This window comes from Clytia hemisphaerica, unplaced genomic scaffold (genome assembly GCF_902728285.1).
Source record: "Clytia hemisphaerica strain Z4C2 unplaced genomic scaffold, Clytia hemisphaerica genome assembly, whole genome shotgun sequence".
Taxonomy (NCBI): Eukaryota; Metazoa; Cnidaria; class Hydrozoa; order Leptothecata; family Clytiidae; genus Clytia; species Clytia hemisphaerica.
Genome location: NW_027103483.1, coordinates 295,833 through 318,486, shown reverse-complemented (window position 1 = coordinate 318,486; position 22,654 = coordinate 295,833). Strand labels below are relative to the sequence as shown.

At 35.3% G+C, this 22,654-nt stretch overlaps 3 protein-coding genes across 4 annotated transcripts; 2 read left to right on the top strand and 1 right to left on the bottom strand.

Moving 5' to 3' along the window:
- The first annotated feature begins 1,152 nt into the window (after positions 1–1,152).
- On the top strand, positions 1,153–12,504 carry LOC136798585 (tyrosine-protein phosphatase non-receptor type 11-like). 2 transcript variants are annotated; one of them, XM_067055220.1, is made up of 18 exons: positions 1,153–1,237; positions 1,564–1,686; positions 1,974–2,174; positions 2,420–2,705; positions 2,922–3,026; positions 3,491–3,590; positions 3,790–3,869; positions 4,050–4,221; positions 4,401–4,501; positions 4,885–5,042; positions 5,382–5,449; positions 5,965–6,041; positions 6,250–6,324; positions 10,763–10,830; positions 10,929–11,001; positions 11,330–11,367; positions 11,489–11,580; positions 11,788–12,504. In XM_067055220.1, exons 1-17 carry the CDS (start codon positions 1,227–1,229, stop codon positions 11,556–11,558), a joined length of 1,806 nt encoding a protein of 601 aa, XP_066911321.1. In that variant the 5' UTR covers positions 1,153–1,226; the 3' UTR covers positions 11,559–11,580; positions 11,788–12,504. The 2 variants fall into 2 exon arrangements, with proteins under 2 accessions (XP_066911321.1, XP_066911320.1); XM_067055219.1 differs by having other exon boundaries at positions 11,489–11,601.
- Positions 12,505–12,748: 244 nt separating this feature from the next.
- Positions 12,749–18,074, top strand: LOC136798588 (uncharacterized protein C3orf26 homolog). The gene is made up of 8 exons (XM_067055225.1): positions 12,749–12,891; positions 15,216–15,340; positions 15,635–15,743; positions 15,995–16,054; positions 16,433–16,544; positions 16,694–16,757; positions 17,297–17,384; positions 17,655–18,074. Exons 1-8 carry the CDS (start codon positions 12,786–12,788, stop codon positions 17,825–17,827), a joined length of 837 nt encoding a protein of 278 aa, XP_066911326.1. The 5' UTR covers positions 12,749–12,785; the 3' UTR covers positions 17,828–18,074.
- LOC136798587 (trace amine-associated receptor 13c-like) lies at positions 18,041–19,179 on the bottom strand. Its single transcript, XM_067055224.1, has one exon. The coding sequence runs from the start codon at positions 19,096–19,098 to the stop codon at positions 18,097–18,099; it is 1,002 nt and encodes a 333-aa protein (XP_066911325.1). The 5' UTR covers positions 19,099–19,179; the 3' UTR covers positions 18,041–18,096.
- Positions 19,180–22,654: the final 3,475 nt, after the last annotated feature.

Genomic DNA, 22,654 nt, shown 5'->3' with positions numbered 1-22,654 from the left:
AGATCAGGCTAAAGTCGGTACCTTTTTTAGACCTAATTGGCTTTTCAGACCTCTAGGGGCCAGGAGGGCTGGAATTTTTTATTGCAATCACTTCAAATGGATAGACCAGGGACTGAACATTCAGACTGACCACTATTTTGAGCATGAAAAAGCTCCCCTGGGACAGGTCAGGTGGCTTTGAAATACCCCTAAAATGAAATTTGTAGTGTTTTTGTGACGTTGTAACTCCAGCTACCATTTTGAAAATTTTGACTTTTTTTGAAAATTTGATAGTTTACTGGTCATAGTTTCAGAATTATCAAAATCCACTTCTGCATTTTGATTTGAGAAATTATGGTTCTATATCAAAAAAATTTTTAAGTGCAAAGTGCAAAAATGTTAAAATCTTCAAATTGGCTTAATCAGCCATTATGGATTTTTAGACCAAAACATTTTGGGATTTTACTCAGTTCATTGTAGTTAAAAACATATCCAAAAATGAAAAAAATCTAAATTTCAAACTATTGGACATACCTCAAACTGCCCCATTCTTAAAAAAACTGGCTTTTAAACTGACGGATGGGGGACAAAAATTGCTTTTTTTCAAAAATCACTCTTTTACAGGGCAACTAAAAATATAGGAAATTTATACCCCCTCGAAGGATATTCACAATCCTTTAAATAGCAAAAAGTTCTGTCTTCTTAGGTAAAGCCTCTTCTTTGGAAAAGGTATTACTGAAATTTCCTTTTGTTGACCCTTTCAGTGCATTTCAGCTACCTTGAAAAAGACACTTTTCAACAACCTAAACTCTAGGGTACCCTAGTCGGCTTTTGACTAAAATAGTCTTTTAAAATAGGTTGAAGTTTCTTCTTTTTTAATACTTTTCTCGTGACATTATTATCTTTCTTTTTTTCATTGATTGATATCCTGTCTCGTAATTTTAACAGTTGAGGAAGTGAAGATAATTTGTGGAAAAATCAATGGGATGTAATACATTTCAACTACATAATAACATCAATAATGAAATGTGTATCCAACGTTTTAATTACACCACAATTAGTGCAGCCCATGGTTGCTAACTTTTAATGTTTTCTTTTTTCTCTTAATGTGGTGTGTTTCTCTTGTATAATGATCTGCTTTTATTTTCGAAGTACAAAATATATTTCTTCTTTAGAAAAATACTAAAATAAGTTAATAATAATTTTATATGTAAAGTCTATGAATATATCAAGAATCTATCACAGATATGTATAGCAGGTAAGGATTATTATTATAATGATGCTCTTTTGTTTAATCCTCTTAATTTTCTGTTTCAATTCCTCTTTAACTAAATTGCAATGTTAATTAGGGCTAAATGATGAAAACTTTTTCTTGCAATTCTGTCAACAATTCAGTAGAAATTTGTCAACGTAGCATTGTCAAGACAATGTCAACGAAAAATTCGAAAAAAAATCGAAAATCTACAGGGAGAGAGAGGTTTGTTATGGATTTCTTTTAACCTTTAAAAAAGAAGATTTACAATCTTTTTTTCCTTTCATTTAAAATGCTAAGATTCACAGAAAGAATTTTTTTGATATTTTTAGATGGTTCCATCCTGGCGCAACAAATTCTCAAGCTGAAGAGATTTTGAATAAAAATGGAGTTGATGGAAGTTTTCTTGTTCGACCAAGTGAAAGCACAACTGGTGATTTTACCATATCTGTCAGGTGACGATTTTTATTTTTATTTAATTCTTCAAATTTGATAGCTTTGCTCTTTTATTCCAAAAGATGTCGACTCCAAATCAATTATTAATACCAAGTATTATCTTCTTGGTTTTCAAGAAAATGTCAACCAGCATTAGAGATGCTGAATTCAACCATCTCCATGAGTACTTTAAATGATTTTAAATGGCGCATAGGTAGTGACACACCTAGGTATCTGGTCAAATAACTAGTGTGATGTAGATTATCATTAACAATAAACCGTGCTGTGCTTTCATTTCATACTTCAGACACAAAGGAGAAGTGACCAACATCAAAATTCAAAACGATGGAGACTCTTTCAGTATAAAAGGGGAATCAGAGTTCCAGTTTGCCACACTTTCAACCCTGGTTGAGCATTATATGGCAAAACCGAAGTCTATTAAAGAGAAAAAGGGTGGATTCATTGAACTCTTATACCCAATTCGCTCAACAGACCCTACTTCAGAAAGGTTAATTTACATAATCAGTCCAAGTTTATTCTGTTTTGTTTGGTATAAGTTGCATTTATCACTACAGTTTGCATTCCTTTAAGTATCCTTCTCAATATTGAATACTGATATTCTATCTAAAGCATCCCAAATCACTATGTTAAGGCTGTTGCGCCAGCTGTTACTTAAATTACGTTAGGTCGTTCTCCTACGTTTTACCCTCATCTCAATAGCTTATTTATAACAAATGAAAATCTAAATTTCAGGTGGTTTCATGGAAGATTGAGCTCCAAAGAATGCGAACGTTTGTTACTAGCCAAAGGGAAACAAGGGAGTTATTTAGTGCGAGAAAGTCAAAGCCAGCCTGGTCAGTTTGCTTTAGCTGTTAGATGTAACAATGGTGTCCAACAAGTGATTATCACTCACAAAGAAGGCAAATTTGCGATCAAATCTGGAGCTTCATTTTCATCACTGTCTGACCTGATCGATTATTATGTGGACAAACCAAAGCTTAGAGATATTAAAGATGGCTCACCTATCAAATTAAGAGAAGTATGAATTACACTAACATTTGATTATCCTGGCTTATCGTTCTTTTGATAAAACTTTGTTTGTTTAGAATGTAGCTCAATTCGATCTGAAAACTTTAATTTCAATGCAATGGTAGGCTCTGTTAATGTCAATGCTAGCTGCATAACCTTGGATATCTTTTGATGAAAACTGATTTTTCGTCAGTAACCATAGTATTGTTTTTCTGTCACTTTTTAGCCTTACCAAAGCTCAAGTTTCACAGTCACATCAATTGAAGACAGGATAAGAGTGCTGAGAAAAGAAAACAAACGCGGTGTTACTGGATTCCGAGAAGAATTTGAGGTTTGAACTTATGTCCATGAGAATGTTCTTAACTTTGGGGAAAATAAGATTCACTCCCAAGAGCCAGTACTATAGATAAGATATACCGATGATTTTATATTCCTATTCATGTATCCAAACACATTTGGAACAGTGTTTATAACTTTTCTGTCTGTAAAGTCAACTTGTCCAATTTACTTTTGCCAGATCAGGGTTAAGCTCCAATTATGATTTGTTATTAATGTTTATTTAAATTCGAAAACCATTTTTGCAACACTGTTTAAAAGTTACAAATAATTTTAGCCTTGGCTAATACTTCAATGTGGAATTTTTCACCGAATTGCGAAAAATATCATCATAATGTATGCATATTTCAGAAATGATTTTGATACATCTTTATACATGATGATGCTTTTTTCCTTATTTCTTTTTCAAAATATTTGAAGTGTTACAGACCGACTTGTACTGTTGTGAATTATTTTTAGTTACTGAATCGGTTCGACCAGAGTGAAACAGCCTATAGTACTCACGCCGGTTCGATGGAAGAAAACAAATGGAAAAATAGATACAAAAACATATTACCATGTAAGATTTGTGTCTTGAGTAAATATTACAGCAATTGTGAGTTCAGATTATCTAAGAAGATGCTGTTTCAATGTTTTTCATTAATAACTCTGGTTACATTCCACAAAATAACATTGAGATCTGCACATGAAGACCATCATCTTCCGGTATCTTCACAGCCCATTTAGAAATTTTAACAAATTTTTTATTCGTTTTTCAGACGATCATTCAAGAGTCATGTTAAAAGGAGAAAAGACCAAAGACGTTTCAAGAGATTATATCAATGCAAATTATATCAATGTGAGATCTCGCCTTCTCGAAACTTCTTCGTGCTAACAAAGATTTAGACCTCGGGACCTTACATTTTGATTTTCTGGTTAGAAAACACTGATCCAATATATATTTTAAAAGCAGCTTCAATTTTGACCTACGATACGTTAATGAAAGAACTTTAAAAATAAATCTTCTTTTATCTGCTAGGCTGATTTGAAAACTTGGAAGACGCGATACATTGCTGCTCAAGGATGTCTACCGAATACTTGCTCCGACTTTTGGCTCATGTTACACCAACACAACGTCAATGTTATCGTGATGCTGACCAACCTTGAAGAAAAAGGGAAAAATAAGTGTGCAAAATATTGGCCCGACTTAGGTAATATCTCCACAACCTTTCCATAAATCTTTCTGGATAGCCAGTAAAATATCCTCACTTTAAAATTCCCCCATTCGAATTTAATTTTATAACGTGGATCCTTCGTCTATGACACAGACACATTAGACCATTTTCAGCTATCGCTACTTTTTACTCATTTTTATTTTTTTGGTTTACAGGTCTGTCTGAGGAATACGGAAGAATTATAGTTGATAACATGCTGGAACATAAATCGAACTCATTCGTCGTCAGAGAACTCCGGGTTATTGACCAAGAAAAGGTATTATGTGAAAAAAAGTATTTATTTCCAAAGCTATTGAAGATGCTGTTTATATTTGGGTGAAAAGCGACGACGATGGTTTAATCTGTAATTTTCATCAACTAAATGCTCCTCGACTATAAATAAATAACCCTGTGATTTTGGGAGCATTTTTAAAATTATTGTATAATGGTGTTTAAAAAGTTCATTGTTAGCTGGCTTTTCTTAAATCCGTTCAATCTCGTTTGGGTGTAGAAATTTATAAAAAACCGAACCTTTTCTTTCCACCGCGTCCAATAAAAATTAGTGACGTTTTTTTTAAACCATGGTCGTAAAACCGAACGATATTGTACGTGCAGCATTTTGATAACATGTATAATGTACCACCTTCCCTCTTGATTTAGCCTAAGAAGCAACCAATGATGGTGTATCAATATCACTTCACGGAATGGCCTGATCACGGTGTCAGTGAGGATCCGGGTATTATTCTTGGTTTGTTGAACGAAATACATTTGAAACATGAATCTCTCTCCAGGAATTCACCTATTGTTGTTCATTGCAGGTATTTTGTTGTCACATGTCCTTAATAGGAGATTATGCAATATGAAAGTGCCTTTTGAATTTTCCATGATTTTTTCATTTTTTTAACTACCGTATACTTCGAAATATTTTCCCTTTTTTAAATATTTTAATGCTTGTTGTAATGGTAACAGATGGTAAGCTTTAAGTTTATTCTTTTGCCTAAAACTCCACAGTCATATAAAATTAGCCATTCCATAAGATATAATGAAGATATCACGAAATTTTTTTTAACTTTCACCACAATGCAATCCTTTCAAGTATGACTCAGTATTGAGCCAGAAAACAATATTTGATAATGGTACTACTTTTTTGTTTACAGTGCAGGCATTGGGAGGACTGGTACGGTAATGGCAATTGATATTCTCATGCATTTGATCGACGAAAAAGGTAAAACTTTCCTTTCAAAGCTTTGAAAGGGAAACCGTATCCTGTATAAGGGAGAAATTACTATTTCTTACTCCAGCATTCTGGTAATTTAAATTCCCATGTCCAAGAGACAACTTACGTTTTTTTTGATAGACTCGATCGGTCCGGTAAAAGTGGCCCAGTGGTTTAAGAAGAGTCAAGGTCAAGATGCTTGCCCATAATATGGCATTTCGCGTTTGTGCCTTCTTTTGTGTGAAATACATGGCGGATAAAGATACGAGTAGTAAGACGGAAGTGAATGACGAATAAATGACGTGCGTCGTTTCTTTTAAATGACGTGCGACTCACTGATTGGTCCTTCCGGGAAGTGAAGCGAAATTCTACTTTTTCAGGGAATAAGAGAGGGAAATAAGTCTTCATTTTCCAATTAAACGAAATCTTCTGCTTTAAGACCTCGCATATTGACCCCCAAAAGACATGGTTACACAAAATGTCTCACTGTAGGTATTGCTACATATCTTCTCATTATTTTTCAGGAATTGATTCTGAAATAGATATTTTGAGGACTTGCCAGTTGTTACGATCAGAAAGATCTGGAATGGTTCAGACGGAGGTTTGTTCAAATACATTATAATGGAACCTGTAGAAATTAAATGTTTTGAACAAAATGACTGGTTTTTCCAGTACCAAATCCTTGAAAACAAGTCTCCATTCTTCATTCTCTCCACTTATTTTTCAGTCGCGATTTTAATTTTTTTTTTAAAGATTTTTAGAGTTTTCTTTTGTCATTGGTCCTTCAATTCAAAAATATTTCGCTTTAGGTCCAATATCGATTTGTATATGAAGCAGTGAAACACTACCTGAGCACTGAAGGCACAAGGGAAATAGCAAAGAAGGTATTTTATTTCTTACTCACAGTGCCAACACGGTAATAGCACAATAGCCTCAGTCCAATAGCAAATAACGATTAAAATTGTAATTAAAATATGATCTTATAATAATAATAATAATAATGTATACAAGTTCAAGGCACACGAGGGCCTCTGAGAACCGGATCTTGATTACAATTGTCTTGTCTCGAATCTTTTCGGATGATTTTTCCAAGCTTCGTTGAGTCTTTCTTTAAAGATTTTGACAGTCTTTGCCTCTACAACGTATCTTGGTAATCTATTCCAGTTTGGTATACTCCTGTAAAAGAACGAGTTGGTTTGTGCGCCTCGGAATCCATCTTTACCAAAATTTGGTATCAGCTCATCTTTGTGTCTCCTGTTCGGACGTGTTCGAGTCGATAATTTACTTGGAAGAGTATTTTTATCGTAGTAGTGGAGATGTTTGTATACTTGGACCATATCACAAAAGAGTCTCCTGAATTCAAGCGTGGGGAGGTCAAGTATGCGCAAGCGTTCTTCATAGGACATATCTTTGCAGATAGGCACGAGTTTTGTGGCGCGTCTTTGTACACCCTCGATCAAATTAACATATTTTCGAAGTTTAGGTGACCATACCGACTGAGCATACTCCAAGTGCGGACGGACAAACGAAGTATATAGTACTAGGAAGATGGATGGATTCAGATGTTCAAAGCTCCTGTTAATCACTCCTAGTATTGAATTTGCCTTCTTTACCTGCTTTGCAATATGCTCCTCGAATGTAAGTTCTGAGTCGATCACAATCCCAAGATCTTTCTCTTCAAAAACATGTTCAAGCTGATTTCCATCCAAACAATATGGATAGGCATGTTTGATGTCAGAGAATTTGCCAATAGTTAGTACGTGACATTTGTCGGGATGGAAATTTAATAACCATTCTTTCGACCACTTAACTAGCGCGTCTATATCCTGTTGGATGGAAATAGAGTCTTCGATAGTGTTGACCTCTTGGAAGATTTTGGTGTCATCAGCAAAAAGGAGTATAAATGATGATATCACTCTTTCAGGAAGATCGTTGATGTAAAGAACGAACAATAACGGTCCAAGGACACTACCCTGTGGGATACCACTAACCACGTGATCCGTTGTCGAAAATGATTTATTTACTTTCACTGATTGGGTTCGTCCATTTAAAAATGATTTTACCCAAGACATTATCGGACCATCTATGCCGTATGCTAATAGTTTCTGGCATAAACGACGATGAGGTACAGTGTCAAAGGCCTTTGCGAAATCAAAATAGATACTATCAATCACTTTTCCCTCCGATGTACTTTCACAGCACGTATCCAAGTAATACAACAGTTGCGTAACGGTGGATCGATTTTTGATAAAACCATATTGCTTGTTCGATAAAAGATGTTGATCAAGAAGATGCTCCATAATATGCTTTCTCACTATTGACTCCATCAGTTTGCATACTATTGATGTCAAGCTTACAGGTCGATAATTTACTGCAAGATTTTGAGCACCTTTGTTCTTATATATGGGTATTACGTGAGCTTCTTTCCAATCCTTTGGTAGAGACCCTTCCTTTAATGATGTGTTCATTATTACTGCAAGAGGTTCAGAGACGTAGTCAGATAACGACAGTAGCATCTTAGGATGTATTCCATCAGGACCAAATGATTTATTTTGATTTAGATGTTTTATTTCGATCTGGATCATTTCTTTTGTTATATGGATTTCATCGATTACGGACTCAGTTCTTTTCTCGAAGTCCGGTAGCTCCCCAGGAGGCTCTCTTGTGAAAACACTGCAGAATTGACGTTGAAGTATATTCGCCTTTTCATGGTCTTCATGTTTCAAAGAATTTTTGTCATTTGGTGCCTCAAGTAATGATGATACCGTACTGGAAGATTTCATTTTGCTCCTGACATGTGACCAGAAAACTTTTGGTTTTGTTTTTGAATTGTTGCAGATTTTCCGTTCGTAATTTCTATGGGCTTGTGTCATCATTTTCGTCACTCGGTTGCGTACACGGGTGTATTTCACGCGATTCTCGTCTTTCTCTCGCGGCGATGATTTCATCCATTTTCTATGTAGACGCTTTTTCTTTGCTATTTCAGTTCTGAGATCTTTTGGAATAGGAATTCTTCCTCTCTTTCTCCAACCCTCGCCTCCAATCGTTTTGAGCGGGATGAAACGGTTTTGCAATTCGCTTACTTTATTCTTGAAAACTTGCCAAAGTTCCTCGACTGATTTGTCATTAGCCGCATCTAGAAAAATCCTTTGCCAGTTACCTGTTTCAAGATTTTGCTTCATTGCTTCAAAATCAGCATTATCATAATTGTACCTTTCCGATGTGGGCTTTACATATGCATTGCACTTTATGCTAAAAGTCAGGGAACTGTGATCGCTTTTACCCAATGGACTGAGATATTCCAGATTTTGTGTTTGGTTGGCTTCTCCTGTTAGAATGAGATCAACCAAAGATGGTTCATCGGTTCCACGGCATCGTGTTGGTTCGTCTACGTTCTGATGGAGGAAAGAGTTGCGGAGAGTATCTAAGAACTTCTCTTCTTTGCTTTCTTCCTGATGTTTTGTCGTCCAACTTTCCCAGTTAATTGTAGGAAAGTTGAAATCCCCTACAAAGCATTTATGGGAATATTTTTTGATGGATGAAATATCGTAAATGAGCTTATTAAGTCTGATGTTGTTTTCATTCGACATGTTACTGCTGGTAGGGCTGCGGTACATGCATGCAAAAACCAGTAAGTCATTACCACTTAGGCGAACTTCTATGATACAAGCTTCAATAAAGTTGACTTGATTTATTGATTTGGTCACATTAACAATCAAATGCTGAACTGATGCGTGGGCAAGAATGATAACTCCACGGCCAATGTAGGTATCCATATTCGTATGACAAACAACTTTATAATCTTTGAATTCGTACTCGTGTAGTTCTCTTAGTGTTCCATGTTTTGGTTTTACTTCACATATGGCAACAATGTGTGGTTGTTGTTTCTCTACGTTTTGTAAAAGTTCTTTCTTTTTGCCTGATGTTAGAATATCAGCGTTGCAGTAATAAAACTTGATACCATTTATTGTTAGATCATGGCGAGGGACTTGATTCAGACTTTTTTGATTTATTGTTCTTTTGTTTTTTGTGTTTGAGTGAGATTTTTGAACACAACTTTCTTGGTTGCATTCTCTATTTGGGTTTCGTCTTGATCTTGATGAGGAAGAATCTGTTTTTTGAATTTCCCCGCACTCTCCATTTTTCATTTTCAGAGTTATTATTTGCGTTACGTTCTTTAGCTTGGTTCGAAAGTTTTTTTAATTGGTTTCTTTCATCGGGTGTTAGATCTTCAGTGATACTGACTGCCCTATATTTTTCAATACCCTTAAGAAGACAAAGATTGCCAAAGAGTGTGGACTTTTCTCTCTCGTTTGAGAGACAAACCAAAAGAGGTCGCTTCTTCTCTTGTGATGGACTTCCAAGACGAGTGACACGCTTGATTTCAACCCGGGAGTGTGTATCTCTAACAAGATCTTTTGCCCACTTGAGGTCGTCATTAGTTTCTTGCTCAGTTAATCCGTGAACAATGATGTTGGAAGACCTTTTGAATTTATCGTTCTCTTCCGCGTCCTCCTCTCGCCATGCTTCACGAATTGCTTGCTTCATTGTTGTTTGTTTTGATTCGGATGTTCCCGAGATCTTAGTAGCGTCAGCGTACGACTTATTTAAAATGGATTTTAGCTCAGTTTTGATCAGTGTTTCTACATCCTCTTTGAACTTCTCCATGTTCGCGTCCATTTTTTGTTCGACGTACTCCAAAGTATGGAGTGCAGGATTCTTGTCCATTTTTTTCTTCAGTTCTGCAAGTTCTTTTTTCTTTGAATCAGCTTCAGTCTTGCTAGCTTCACATTTCTTGAGAATTTCTTTCTCCTTTTCTTCTTTCACCTTTATGATATTTTCACAGTTCGTAACGTCTCTTTTTAATGATTTGACTTGTTGACTTGCAGAAGGATACTTGTTGGCAATATTCTTTGACATTTCGACACAGTTTATGCAAATAAACTTGATGCCCTTCTTTTTATCTTTGATAAGCTGTATATAATAAGCTGGAAGTTCAGTGCAAGAGTAATGTACACTTCTCATGCATTCGGTACAGTTAAAACGGTCCTTTTTACGATCTGTGATGCAATGCGATGGTCGGCATGTTTGAATTTCTTCTATGCTTGTATTGAGCTCGCCAGATGCAGAGGGTGATGGTGATGGTGGACTGACTCGGCTACTGCGAAGAATCTTCTTCATCTTGGTTGATGGTGAAAGAATTTTCGAAAGATTGGTCAAAAATCATAAATTTTTGAGGAAAATTTCAAAAATTCTGTTCTTCAACATCTTCAACATCTTTTTTGTTTCGCTTTTCATTGGCAAACCTTTATTTATCCATAGAAACAAGAACGAACAGGCTCTGTTAAAACTTCGTATGGCAATATCAACTTTGGGAAAGACGGCCCTAAGTAAGTTTTTCTATTCTTTGATAAAACTCTCCACTTTAGAACATTCCATCGAAAAAGATGAATAATGTTTTACCGGACTTTTTTTATCTTCACTCCAGGCTTGAGAGTATGCCATCTTCACCTCCACCTGAGAAACCAGTGCCCAGACCCCCTGGTGGACGCAAACATCTCGTAAGTTTCAAATAGTTTTTCTTCAAAGAAAGCTGTATACTTGTCTATGAGTTTTTGGTGGGATGAAAACAAACAGTTTCGATTGAGGATTGGTGGATCTTGGTTAGTGCTGAAGTGGTGTTGTTCAAAATTCAATGTTGAAGTTTTCCCTCTGAAGTTTACTGTATATTCTTGTTATAAGAAGAATCAATTAATTTTTCTTTGAGCCTCTAATCATTCTTATTCTGTTCGATCCATTTCTTAAAGTTTCCTGACTGTTTCATCGATGAATCAGAGAGCCGGCCATCAGATTATCCATGAAAATATATTTTGACATCGTATTTTTTAGGCTACTGGTGTCCCGCCCTCACGATCAAAAGCTGTTAGGTATGAAATTTAATACTCTCTTATTTTATCTAAGTAAGATCTTAAATCAATGCTCATTTTTAGCTTTAGCATGCCTTCATTTTATAACAGTAATATTTTTCTATCAATTTTCTTCTTCAAGCTTTGGCAAAGGGAACGCCAGGGTACGCGTTCAAACTGAGCCAGCACCAAAGAATAAAGGCAGTAAATAATGAAATGGAATACGTATAAAATGTAATGCACTAGTCACCTATCGTAAGAAATTTGTTCTTATATGTTTTAATCTTGTCTTGTTGTAGTTTTTAATATAATTTCTCAAAAGTTGTGATCTATACACTATTTCAGCACATAAATTAAATTGTTTTCGCTATTAGTTAAATTTAGTAGTTATTCCACATCACAAAGCACATCATGTTACACACACTGAACCTCTTGTTTTAGATTACCAAAGAAAGATCTTGCTGGTCAAGGTTGAAATGGCTGGCCGCCATTTATGAATTCTATTGACTCAATTTATCGGGTCAGGTATTGTTACCATGGAGACGTACCAAAACAGCCTATCTATTTATTTGTCGTTTGGGCTTATTAAACAAAAGTGATAGAATGATGACTTGGATTAAAATTCTCGTTGGGCTTTTTTTTTAATTTTCTATTTTTTGTTATTGCAATATTTTCTATACTATTTTCTTACATTGTAAAGTTAAATTTTCCAATCTCCAATAATATAGCGAGCATATTTAAAAACTTTGTTATACTTTAGTTCTATAGATTTTTTATGATTAATTCAGATAATTTTTATTGTACGTTAAAAAATTACAGAAATCTTTAAAATTTCACCAATTCGGTATTTTGGGAAGAGTGCCAAGGAAAATGAACTTGATAGAGAAGGTGCCGCACTATTATTGGCCGTTGCCGATCAACTTTTTTAATTATTTTCACGGCTTTTTTGGTTTAACCGAAATTTAATCTGTCTGAAGTTTTCCTCATATATTTTTTTCATTTTCAGTCTGAAATTCATTTTTATTCCTGTGAAATTTTTTTGTAAATTTATTTCAAGTATTCTAGTTTTTATTTTTTGAACAAAATTGAAATTTAGTTTTATAATTATTATAGAATGAAGTCCAGATAATCCTGAAGAAAAAGCTCAAAAGTTTTTTATCGCCAGAGTTAATAAATTTACATGTGTGGGAATCCTGACAAGGGCTCCAAGTGTTGATTACTCCTTTTTGTAATGATTTGATCTCTCTATCAGAACAAGTGGTGGGGTTTGAGATCAACAGGGGGAAATAACTTTGTCAAGGATCTAAATAACCTTAGAAATGTTTCGTTTTACCCTTGTAAACTTGAACGCCTTCCCTTAAAGTTTTTACCGTACTACATTCTTCAATTATTCTTTGTCATAGAAATATTGAAAAAACAAATAGAAATAAGAGTCCATAATGGCGGATGCATTGAACGATGATTGGTTCGTTCAAGAAGACATTGTAGATGATGGAGATGTCAGTGATGGGCCTGGGGACCAATCAGATGACATCACTAAAAACGGTGAGAGAAAAAACAGACTCTTTTAATGTTACGGTCTTTTTCATTTTCACAAAGATTTTTACTTAGTACCTTTTTTTTAAAATAAGGAGCTTGTTTTTCGGGTTGGAACTAAAGACTAGATATTATTGTTAATTTTGCAATGTGCGACAGAAAGATGCTTATAAAGCTTTCTTTGATCAATCGGACTCACAACTCATAATTAAGATGGCGCAACGCCGCTAATAGTGCCCTGACTCGCTCCAAGAGAGAGTTCGAAAAAAAGATCAGCGAACAATCAAAAACAAATCCAAAAAGATTCTGGAAATATGTACGCAGCAATCTGAAAGCAAGAACGGGAATACATCCTCTCCTCGAAAACCCTAACAATGAAAATTCGATCAAATATGATGATAAAAGTAAAGCCAACATACTCCAGAGCCAATTCTGTAGTGTCTTTACACGTGAGCCACTTGAACAACTCCCTGAATTCCATTCCAGGACGGATAAAGAAGTAGAGATAAATATACTAACTGAAACTATTAAAAAGGAGCTCAAGGCGTTAAATCCAAACAAATCCATGGGGCCAGATGAACTTCACCCAAGGATGCTCAAGGAGCTCGCTGAATATATTGCAGAACCGCTCTTCCTTATAATGACAAAATCTCTCAACGAAAGTTGTCTCCCAAACGACTGGAAGCATGCTAATGTATCGCCTGTTTACAAAAAAGGAAACAAAAATATAGCTGAAAACTACCGTCCGATTAGCCTGACATCCATTGTGTGTCGAATGATGGAAAAGATTCTTAAAACACATATTATGTCACATCTAGAGCAAGAGAAACTGCTTTCTAACAAGCAACATGGTTTTATCAATCGCCGATCAACAGTAACACAACTGCTAAACTATCTAGATGTGTGTACCGAAGACATTGCTAACGGCAAAGCTGTTGACGCAGTATACTTTGACTTTGCAAAGGCATTCGACTCAGTTCCCCACCAAAGGCTCTTAATCAAATTAGAAGCCTACGGAATAAGAAATAAGTTGCTTGAATGGATCAGATACTTCCTGAAGGATCGATTTCAGATAGTTAAAGTAAATGGAGCTGAATCCGAAAAACAATTAGTTCTTCGTGGAGTACCCCAAGGTAGTGTCCTAGGGCCTACCCTTTTTGTTCTATACATCAACGATTTACCAGATTCAATTAAATCACAACTCTTTCTATTTGCTGACGACACTAAACTTGTCAATAAAGTAGAATCAATTGAAGATGCACTTATAATCCAGGAGGACATCGATCGACTACAGCAGTGGTCAGATACGTGGCTTTTAAAATTTCATCCCGACAAATGTCATGTACTAACGTTAGGTAAGCCGAATATAATTAAACATGTACATCAATACACACTCGGAGGAAATTTACTGAAACATGTACAATTCGAAAAGGATCTCTGAGTTATCTTTGACCAAAATCTATCATTCGACCAACATATATCAAACCAAGTAAAAAAGGCAAACTCAATGGCTGGTCTAATTAGAAGAACCTTCACGTATCTCACTCCTGAATTATTCCGTAAACTTTACATAACATTTGTCAGGCCCCACCTAGAATATGCACAAGTCATTTGGTCACCAAAACTAAAAAAACACAAAAAACTTATAGAAGGTGTTCAGCGGCGCGCTACAAAAACGGTTGAAACATGTGGACGACTATGTTATGAAAGCAGACTACAAAGAATTGGAATCCCAAGTTTAAAATATAGGCGTGCGGTAAGTGATATGGTTGAGATCTTTAAACATTTAAATCACTATGAAAAATCGTGTGTTCCTAAGAAATTTAACCAACGAATAAGACCAATGAGAACACATAATTCTGAACTGGTAAGAATTTTCGGGAACGATGGTGTCCGTGGACCCCAGAGCAACTCCCTTTACTATCGGGGCATTCAACAGTGGAATAGCCTACCTGAAAAAGTAGTTAAATCATCTACAATACAAGAGTTTAAAGAAAACCTCGGTCTAGCTTGGAAAGAGAAAATGTTTGAGTATGATTGAAATTGTCACTATTGTTGCATATCTGTTTGAAGTTAACCTTTGTAATAAACCAAACCAATGTATGAGCGATTTATAGAGTCCCATGTGCTTGCACGGTGGCCTGGAAATCTGTAAAACATTATTATTATTATTATTATTATTATTATTTTTTTGACTGATTAGTTATTATGGAAATGGTTGGGTTACTGTAGTTCAATCAAATGTGAAATTAAAATTAGATACAAATTCATACAAACGTTAATTTACACAATTTGATAAAACATAACCTGAAACTTAATAAATTTATTTCCAGAGAAGCCTACGAAACAAAAGAAGAAGAAAGGCGATCGAAAGCGAAAAATGAAGGATGGTGAAGAAACTTCAAAAGTTGAAAAGAAGAAGAAAAAGAAGCGGAAGAAGAAACCCGCTAAACCTAAAGTAAGTTTCGATTCATGAGATACCTTAAAAGGGGAATTTGGGTAATCATTGTGACTAATCTGTTAAAATTCCTTGGTAAATGAAAAAAATTCGGCACGAAGTGGGTGTTAAACGCGAAAAAAAATCCTGCAAAATACGCTTTCTTCACACCCGCTAACGTGAGCTAGTCCTCCTACGCAAAAAAAAAAATCAATATTGTTGAACGATTGACACCTTTTTTGCTTATTAGGATGTTTTTATTCAAATGGTTGATTGCTATACATGATTATCCACTTATTCCTTTACTCACTCCAGGATGGAACGGAACTACCTTCAACTGCGCAAGCTCTTTGGAACTATTTCGAAGAGGAACTTAAGAAGACTTTATCCGAATTGGAACTGTCCGAGATTCGACCCGAACACGGTATCATTTTTAGTTTCTTTCTAGATGATCATTTTTTAAACATTCTCCATTTTTCTTCGCAGTTTTCCTCTTAAATAAAGACCATTTAAAAACATTCTCCATAATGGGAAAATAAGGGTAGTAAATGAAGGGAAATGGTCAAGTCAATCTGCGATTGACAGTTGTCATATTTAGAGGTCCTGGCTACCTTTTGATAATGCATCATCGTGCAAGGATTTTTTTTACTGACAATGATTTTCTCTTTTGTCTAGATGAATGGTTTCTCAAGCCAGATGTAGAACATGAAAATATTTCCAGCTATCTGAAAGAAGGTACAATGGTTTGAAAATATCTATAGTCTAAGGATAATGATCAAGGATTTATTCATCGTCGAGCTTGTTTTCATAGTAGCTTTACCGTCAATGTAATAAAGAATTGACAACGCTTTTACGGTTGTTGCCTAGATCATCGAAACCCAATTTTAACCCAAATGTTCACTCAAAAGTGCAGAACTCTCAAATTGATCATTTCTCATTTTTGTAAAAATACCAGGTCTAAAAAAAGTAAGAATACGTTAAGAATATTTCACCCTCAATTTTGGCACTTTCTTAAGAATACTTGACCCTTATCCAAAGTACACTATTCTTATAAAGATAAAAAGGCGTACTTTAACTAAAGCTTGCATTGTATTTCCTCCCCGATCTTTCTAGTAATCGAGGATTGGCAATCTGACATGGACAGCCATACCAAATTAAAAATCAAATCTTCTCCTGCCATGTTGATCATATCTTCGGGTGGACAAAGAGCTGTTGATCTTCTACGGTAAAAGCTTTTATAAAATTACGTTTTTGATGGTAGAATTTTCAAATGGTTTAATCTTTTAATTTCGTGAATGCAGTAGTAACAGCAAATATCAAGAGTAAGATTGTATTATGACAATAAGTAAAATTTACTGCATGTTTTACTTATAGGGAGACGAAAGCTTTTCGTGGGGAGCAATGCAAATGCACGAAATTATTTGCCAAACATTTCAAGGTAAACATCTATAAATGTTCTCCTCCTACTAGTAGGGGGCCAATTAGGCCCGGCAAAAGTTTTTATGACTAAAAAACTGACGTTCACAGGCAAAACTGTAAGGGAAAAAAAATAAGTAAAAAATTGACGTTTTTCAAAAGTCAAATCCGAAAGAAATGAATGGGACCATCGGAAAGAACATGAAATTCTGAGCAAAAAAGTATACTACAACAAGTCTCTTACTCGAACACGCAAAGAAATACGGCCACTTAAAGTTCAAAATTCTGTCAGACTCCGTACGGTTTAGACAAAATTTGACGTCAATCGTACTCTATCGACATGCGGTTGCGTCGCATAAAATATGTCACGGATCCTAAGGATTGGTCCCCTACTATACCCTGTTTCCTGCATATCTTTGTTTTTCTTAAAACTCTTTAGACTATAGACGTCGGTATTTGATAGAATACTCTGAAATTTCCCTGGCATATTCCTCAGTTCTAAATCCTTTGTTCGTCCATCTGCTAAGATACGTTTTGATAATCACTTCAACTATTGCGCAGGTATCAGAGCAAGTGAAGTACTTGAAAAGTAACATTGTACATCTCGGAGTTGGAACACCGAATCGAATATTGAAACTCATCGAAGAAGGTAAGAGATGGATGTATTCGTTTCAACTTTTTTTGAAGAAATAAATGACAGCTCCTTGCATGTTTACAATTCGTATTTTCACATATGCCATGTAAAATACGAAGACCCTTTTTACACATAGTGAAAAATAAGACCCTTTTTACACATAGTGAAAAATAAGACCCTTTTCATACACAGTGAACAAGTAAGACCCTTTTTACACAATAAACAAATAGTAGCTAGGAAGTAGTCGAGGTTGATGTTTAAATCATATTTTTGCGTTATTTATAGACGGTCTGGATCTATCTAATGTCAAATATATCATAATCGATTGGAGCTGGAGGGATGTGAAAACTCGACAAATAACTACAATGCCTGGAGTGAATGAAGACTTGCGCACTCTGTTTGAAAAATATCTTTTTGAAAGATGTAGAATGAAATCTCTACAAGTAGGTCTATTTTGAAAATAAATATTTTATAAAAATACTAGAGACAAGAAATATATGTATGAATGAAGACAATATAAATAGCCTCGATTTATTAGGCGCTGGAACTTTGAAATGATTTTTGATAATTTTCTTATTTTTGTATGAATCAAACAAACCTTGTTTCTAATTAATTTTCGGTAATTATTTTCAGACATTGTTTTTCAACAAGATTTTTACGTAAGAGCATTTCATAGACAAGCAAGAATCTGAACCACTGTATCAACTAAATATTGTCAGCTTTTATTTCAGGGCAATTCGAGTGCGTTATTTTTCTTTCCCATCTCAGGTGTCCATTGTTGCTTGGTTGATCCATAACTATTTACACTATTCATTGGTCTTAGTTCTAAATTGGATCGTTTTGAATCCTGGAGGGTCAAGATGTTACGTATAGCTGTCTTTATATCACGATGCGTCAACCCAAAGATGAAAATATTGATTGTGCTTTTAGAGTATCCGAACAGGACTGTCCATAAGCGAACTTTAAAAAGAAGTATCCATTGCTCACTATCATCGTCTGTATATTGTTGGATGAGATTAACAATCGCGAAAGGTCCCCAACAAATGACAATAGTTGCTAGAACGGAAACTAGAGAGCTCGATAATTTTCGTTCCATTAGTACTTGCTTCTTCTTTCTTTGTTTTGAATCAGAACCATTGGATTTTGTGATGCGTTCAATCTGTTCTTGTCCTACTTTATAGATCTGGACAGCACAGTATATGCAGATGATAAAGGAGATCAACATTTCTACTGGTGCCCCATAAGCCATTAGGAGCTCTGTCTCTGGTTGAGCAACCATAACGCCCACTGCCACGCCCATACACCACATATTGATACATAAAAGCAATGCCCGTTTCTTTGTGACGTAATTTTCATAATGGAACGGTTTCGTGATCCGTAACATGCGATCAAAACAAACACAAAACGCGTTTCCAATGGATACTGAACACGTGAAAAATGCAATAGCGAATTTATAATGATGTATCTGACAAGTGTGGTATGACCAGTCTATCAACACCAAACTGTACAAAGGCTGCACAACAAGCCCAACCAAGAAATCAGATAAAGCTAACGAGAGAATGAAATAAATAGAGGTCTGTGAACGAAGTTGTTTTGATTTGAGGATAGCCACAATGATGAGTGCATTTCCAAATATGGCAATTACTGTGAAAACAATGTTGAGGAGGTTAAGTACGAGTTGGCCAGGTATCTTTGGGATGTACTCTTCAGCTTCGCAAAGAGTCTTCATTGTAACCCTTGTCTTGCTTTTGTCTTTACCAGTCCAGGATTTGTTGTTTTGGCACAATAACACCAATAATGAATAACAGATTTCGACGTTACAATAGGTATTTCCTAGTGACCGTTCAGTTTTGTCAGAAAAACTGAGCACTCAAGTTAACCGTTCCATCCAACCGTTGCTTTGATGTCTTTATTCCTCTTCTTGAAATGTCTCTGTCGCCTACTCTCTCCTATGAAACACGACTCGCTGCAAATGATATGGGTTTTTTTGTTCAATTGATTCTGGTAATTATTGTTGTATTAATTCTGTGTAGGTAGCAGTTCTAATTGATTGTAATCTGAGGCATGTTACCGACTTTGCTCAATTAACCAGTTTTGTTTTGAATTTCTTTAAATATTGAAGATTTTCTTCTGGTGAAATTCTGAAACAAAAAAAATTGAAAAATGTCAAAAATACCTTAAAAACATTATTTTATGGTTTTCATTATCGATAAAAAGTTATGAAAGTTATCCATGCTTGCTCTCAAGCTTGTGGCGGCACATCACTGCTTAGCTGCCAGTACATCATTTATTCAAGAGAGATTAATTTATTGAAACACACACGCAACGTCTATTATGCTTCCTAATTTCATAAGATTGAAGAATGAAGAAATGTGTTACGTTTACGACATTCACTACAACGTGCTACCATCTTGCCATATCAGTTACAAATAACTTTCAAAAAGCCTCTTTTCTTCACTCATTCAAAAAATTTTCATATAATAGAAAATCTGGTTAACATCAAGTTTCTATTCATGTAATTTTTCAGATATAACTCGCACCTCTGTGCGTTTACTTTTGAAGTCCATTAAATGTATTTATTTCGTTTATTAGGACTAGGGTTTTCATACTATGATATGAGTTACGTATTGAGCGATTTTTGAGAGGTCCTTCTCACTCTTCATGTTACATCAAAAAAAGATGTGATGAAAAGATGTTATGAAACATGAGAGAATGATATTGTACCCACTTGAAAAAAGTTATGTACACAATCCACAATCTGTTTATGCCCTTATTCAAAGATGAAGCATTAGTGTTGATCGGTCAAATTTTTCTGTCAAATCATCGGCACACGGCTATCACTTCAAAGCCCCGAAGGGGCTAGAACCGAAACTCCTGGACGGGAAATGAAGCCACTTATTTCGAATCTAAAACGCATGATCCACGCGGTTTTCACAAAAACGCATAATTGAAAGTAAAACCTATCGCCAGCCTTCGAAAAATATGCCGCTTAAAAATAAAGAAAGGCTACAACCAATCCATTATTTTAAATGCGGCGCTAATCTTGAGGCTTTACTTTTTCTTGATAAAAAAGGTTGAAGATTCATCCTTTAAACTCATTGTTTTAGCCTCAGCTTTCCTTGTATTTCAGATCAACCATCTACGCTCTGCTGTCAAAAGATGTAGTGATCTGGACTGTTTGTTTACGTAGCGGGTTCATTGATCGGTTGTTGACAAGAACAATAATTACAAGTTGGGATTTATTTAGTTGTCTATTGTCTAATTCGATCTCAAAGGGGCTGAAATATTTCTTTGGATTTATTAATGATAAGAATAAAGTTTTTTTCGTGGGTTGTTCTCAAAGCGTTACACAAAAATCATTTGTAAAATAATTTGATACATCCGCCGTTATTTTCATTCACATTACGAACTCGCGGAAGGAATTGTTTCAAAGCCTTCCGGATGATTTCATGGTTGGAACAAACTTTTTTTCCATACCGATTTGATTTTACGTTTTAACTGTTTTTCATTTTGAAGGGGTTGTTTAAACGGCCCCTGTACACCTCCGCCTTGACTGCATCCCAGAAATAACAATCCCGTGGATTGCAGTCAGGTGACGAAGGTGGCCAGTCTCTTCGCTTGACCAAACGTTTTACCGAGCTTCGACTTACACCAATCAACGGAGCAATTTCTTGGAGGCTTTTGTACTGGACTCTCCTCCTGTGAACAAATCAACATATCGATAATGTCCCCATTTGGTCTTCTTTCGATCGTTCCTGTTTCTCTTATCTTGTCGACTAAGCGCTGAACAGACCTAAGAACCCACTTCTTGGTAGGATGTTCTTTCCAAATTTTATAGGCCGTCCAGCCTTTTTCTTTGTAATCATTTTTGATTTCTGCCTCGTCTTCACTGGAGAAAACCATGTTTCAACGAATCGTTCAGTTTAATTTCTGTTTAGTTTGATCGTCCAGCTTTTTTCAAAAGTTCGTTTATGGTGTATCACAATGACTTGTGACTCTAATGAAGATTGCAATGCGAAAGAGGAGGAAAAAATCGCCGCTGACAAAAAGAGAACACGAGACAAAAACTAAGTTGATCTGTTTTGACGTCAATTTTTGAACAATGCGATTTTGACACATTTAATTTAAAAGTTCATAACTTTTCGAAAAATTGTTTACTGAGAATAAATTTTGAGTGATATTCAGAGTTATGTCAAAAAATTTCAAGTCAATAGGACAAATAGAACTTGTTACGTCAAAATTTGAATTTCATGGACACTTATTTTAGACCACTCGGGTATAATTGTTTTTGTTTTTTTTTGCTTTTTTGAAATCTACATGAATTCCTCGTTGACTTAAATACAACTAGCCGTATGCGCAGCGTCGCACGCTGCGTGTCCCAATCCAGTGAATCATTACACATCTAAAAAATTCTATCGTGGTTGGACATTCGAGGGTGACTTTGAAAGACTTTAAAAAGTTTTGAAAGTGATAGGGAGCCGCTATTGTAAACAGAAAGTTTTAAAGAGCATCTGAATAAGAATTCTTTAAATTGACAAAAAAAATTTGGGAAGAAGGTTGATTTTAACCCTTCAAGCTCCAAACTTGGTGAATAGAAAATAGCATCTTGGGGTCTCAAAGTTAGTATACACGTTTTTTTTTTATAAGAACAAACTATATAAGAACATAAGGCTTCGAGGCCCAAAAATTTAAGAACATTCTAAGAACATTCTAAGGCTTTGGAGACTTAAAATCATGTATTTTCTTAAGAAATTACATCAACATGCTCAAAAAATGCTCAAAATAAGAACATTTTAAGAACATTTTTAGGCTTCAAATCCAAAAAACTAAGAACATCCGAAGGCTTCGAAAATTTTTGACGTTCTTATAAAAAAAAAACGTGTAGTGGTAAGAAATCTGCTTAAGGTGCAAAAAAATGACGGTTCAACGCCATGAAGAGGAGGCTTTGTAGAGCTTTGTTAGATGTTCGAAAACTTTTTACAAAACGTTGTAAACACACACGTTTAAGCGTATTAATATATAGATTTGTGCCATAGTGCCCTTTGAGGTCAAATTTGTAAAATTCCACCGGCTCGAGCCCCTCCCCTAAGCAAAAATCATTAAAAAAATTTGAAATTTTCATTAAGTAGACTTGAAATTTTGTAAGTTTTGGTTGAAATATATTGAGAATTCCGGTTATTTTAACGTTTTTCAAGATTTAAAGCTCCGATTTTGGGCTATCTCTTTAATTTAATCGAATATTTCAATTTGGGAGGGGTATATTCTGAGCCTTATCGGACTATTTT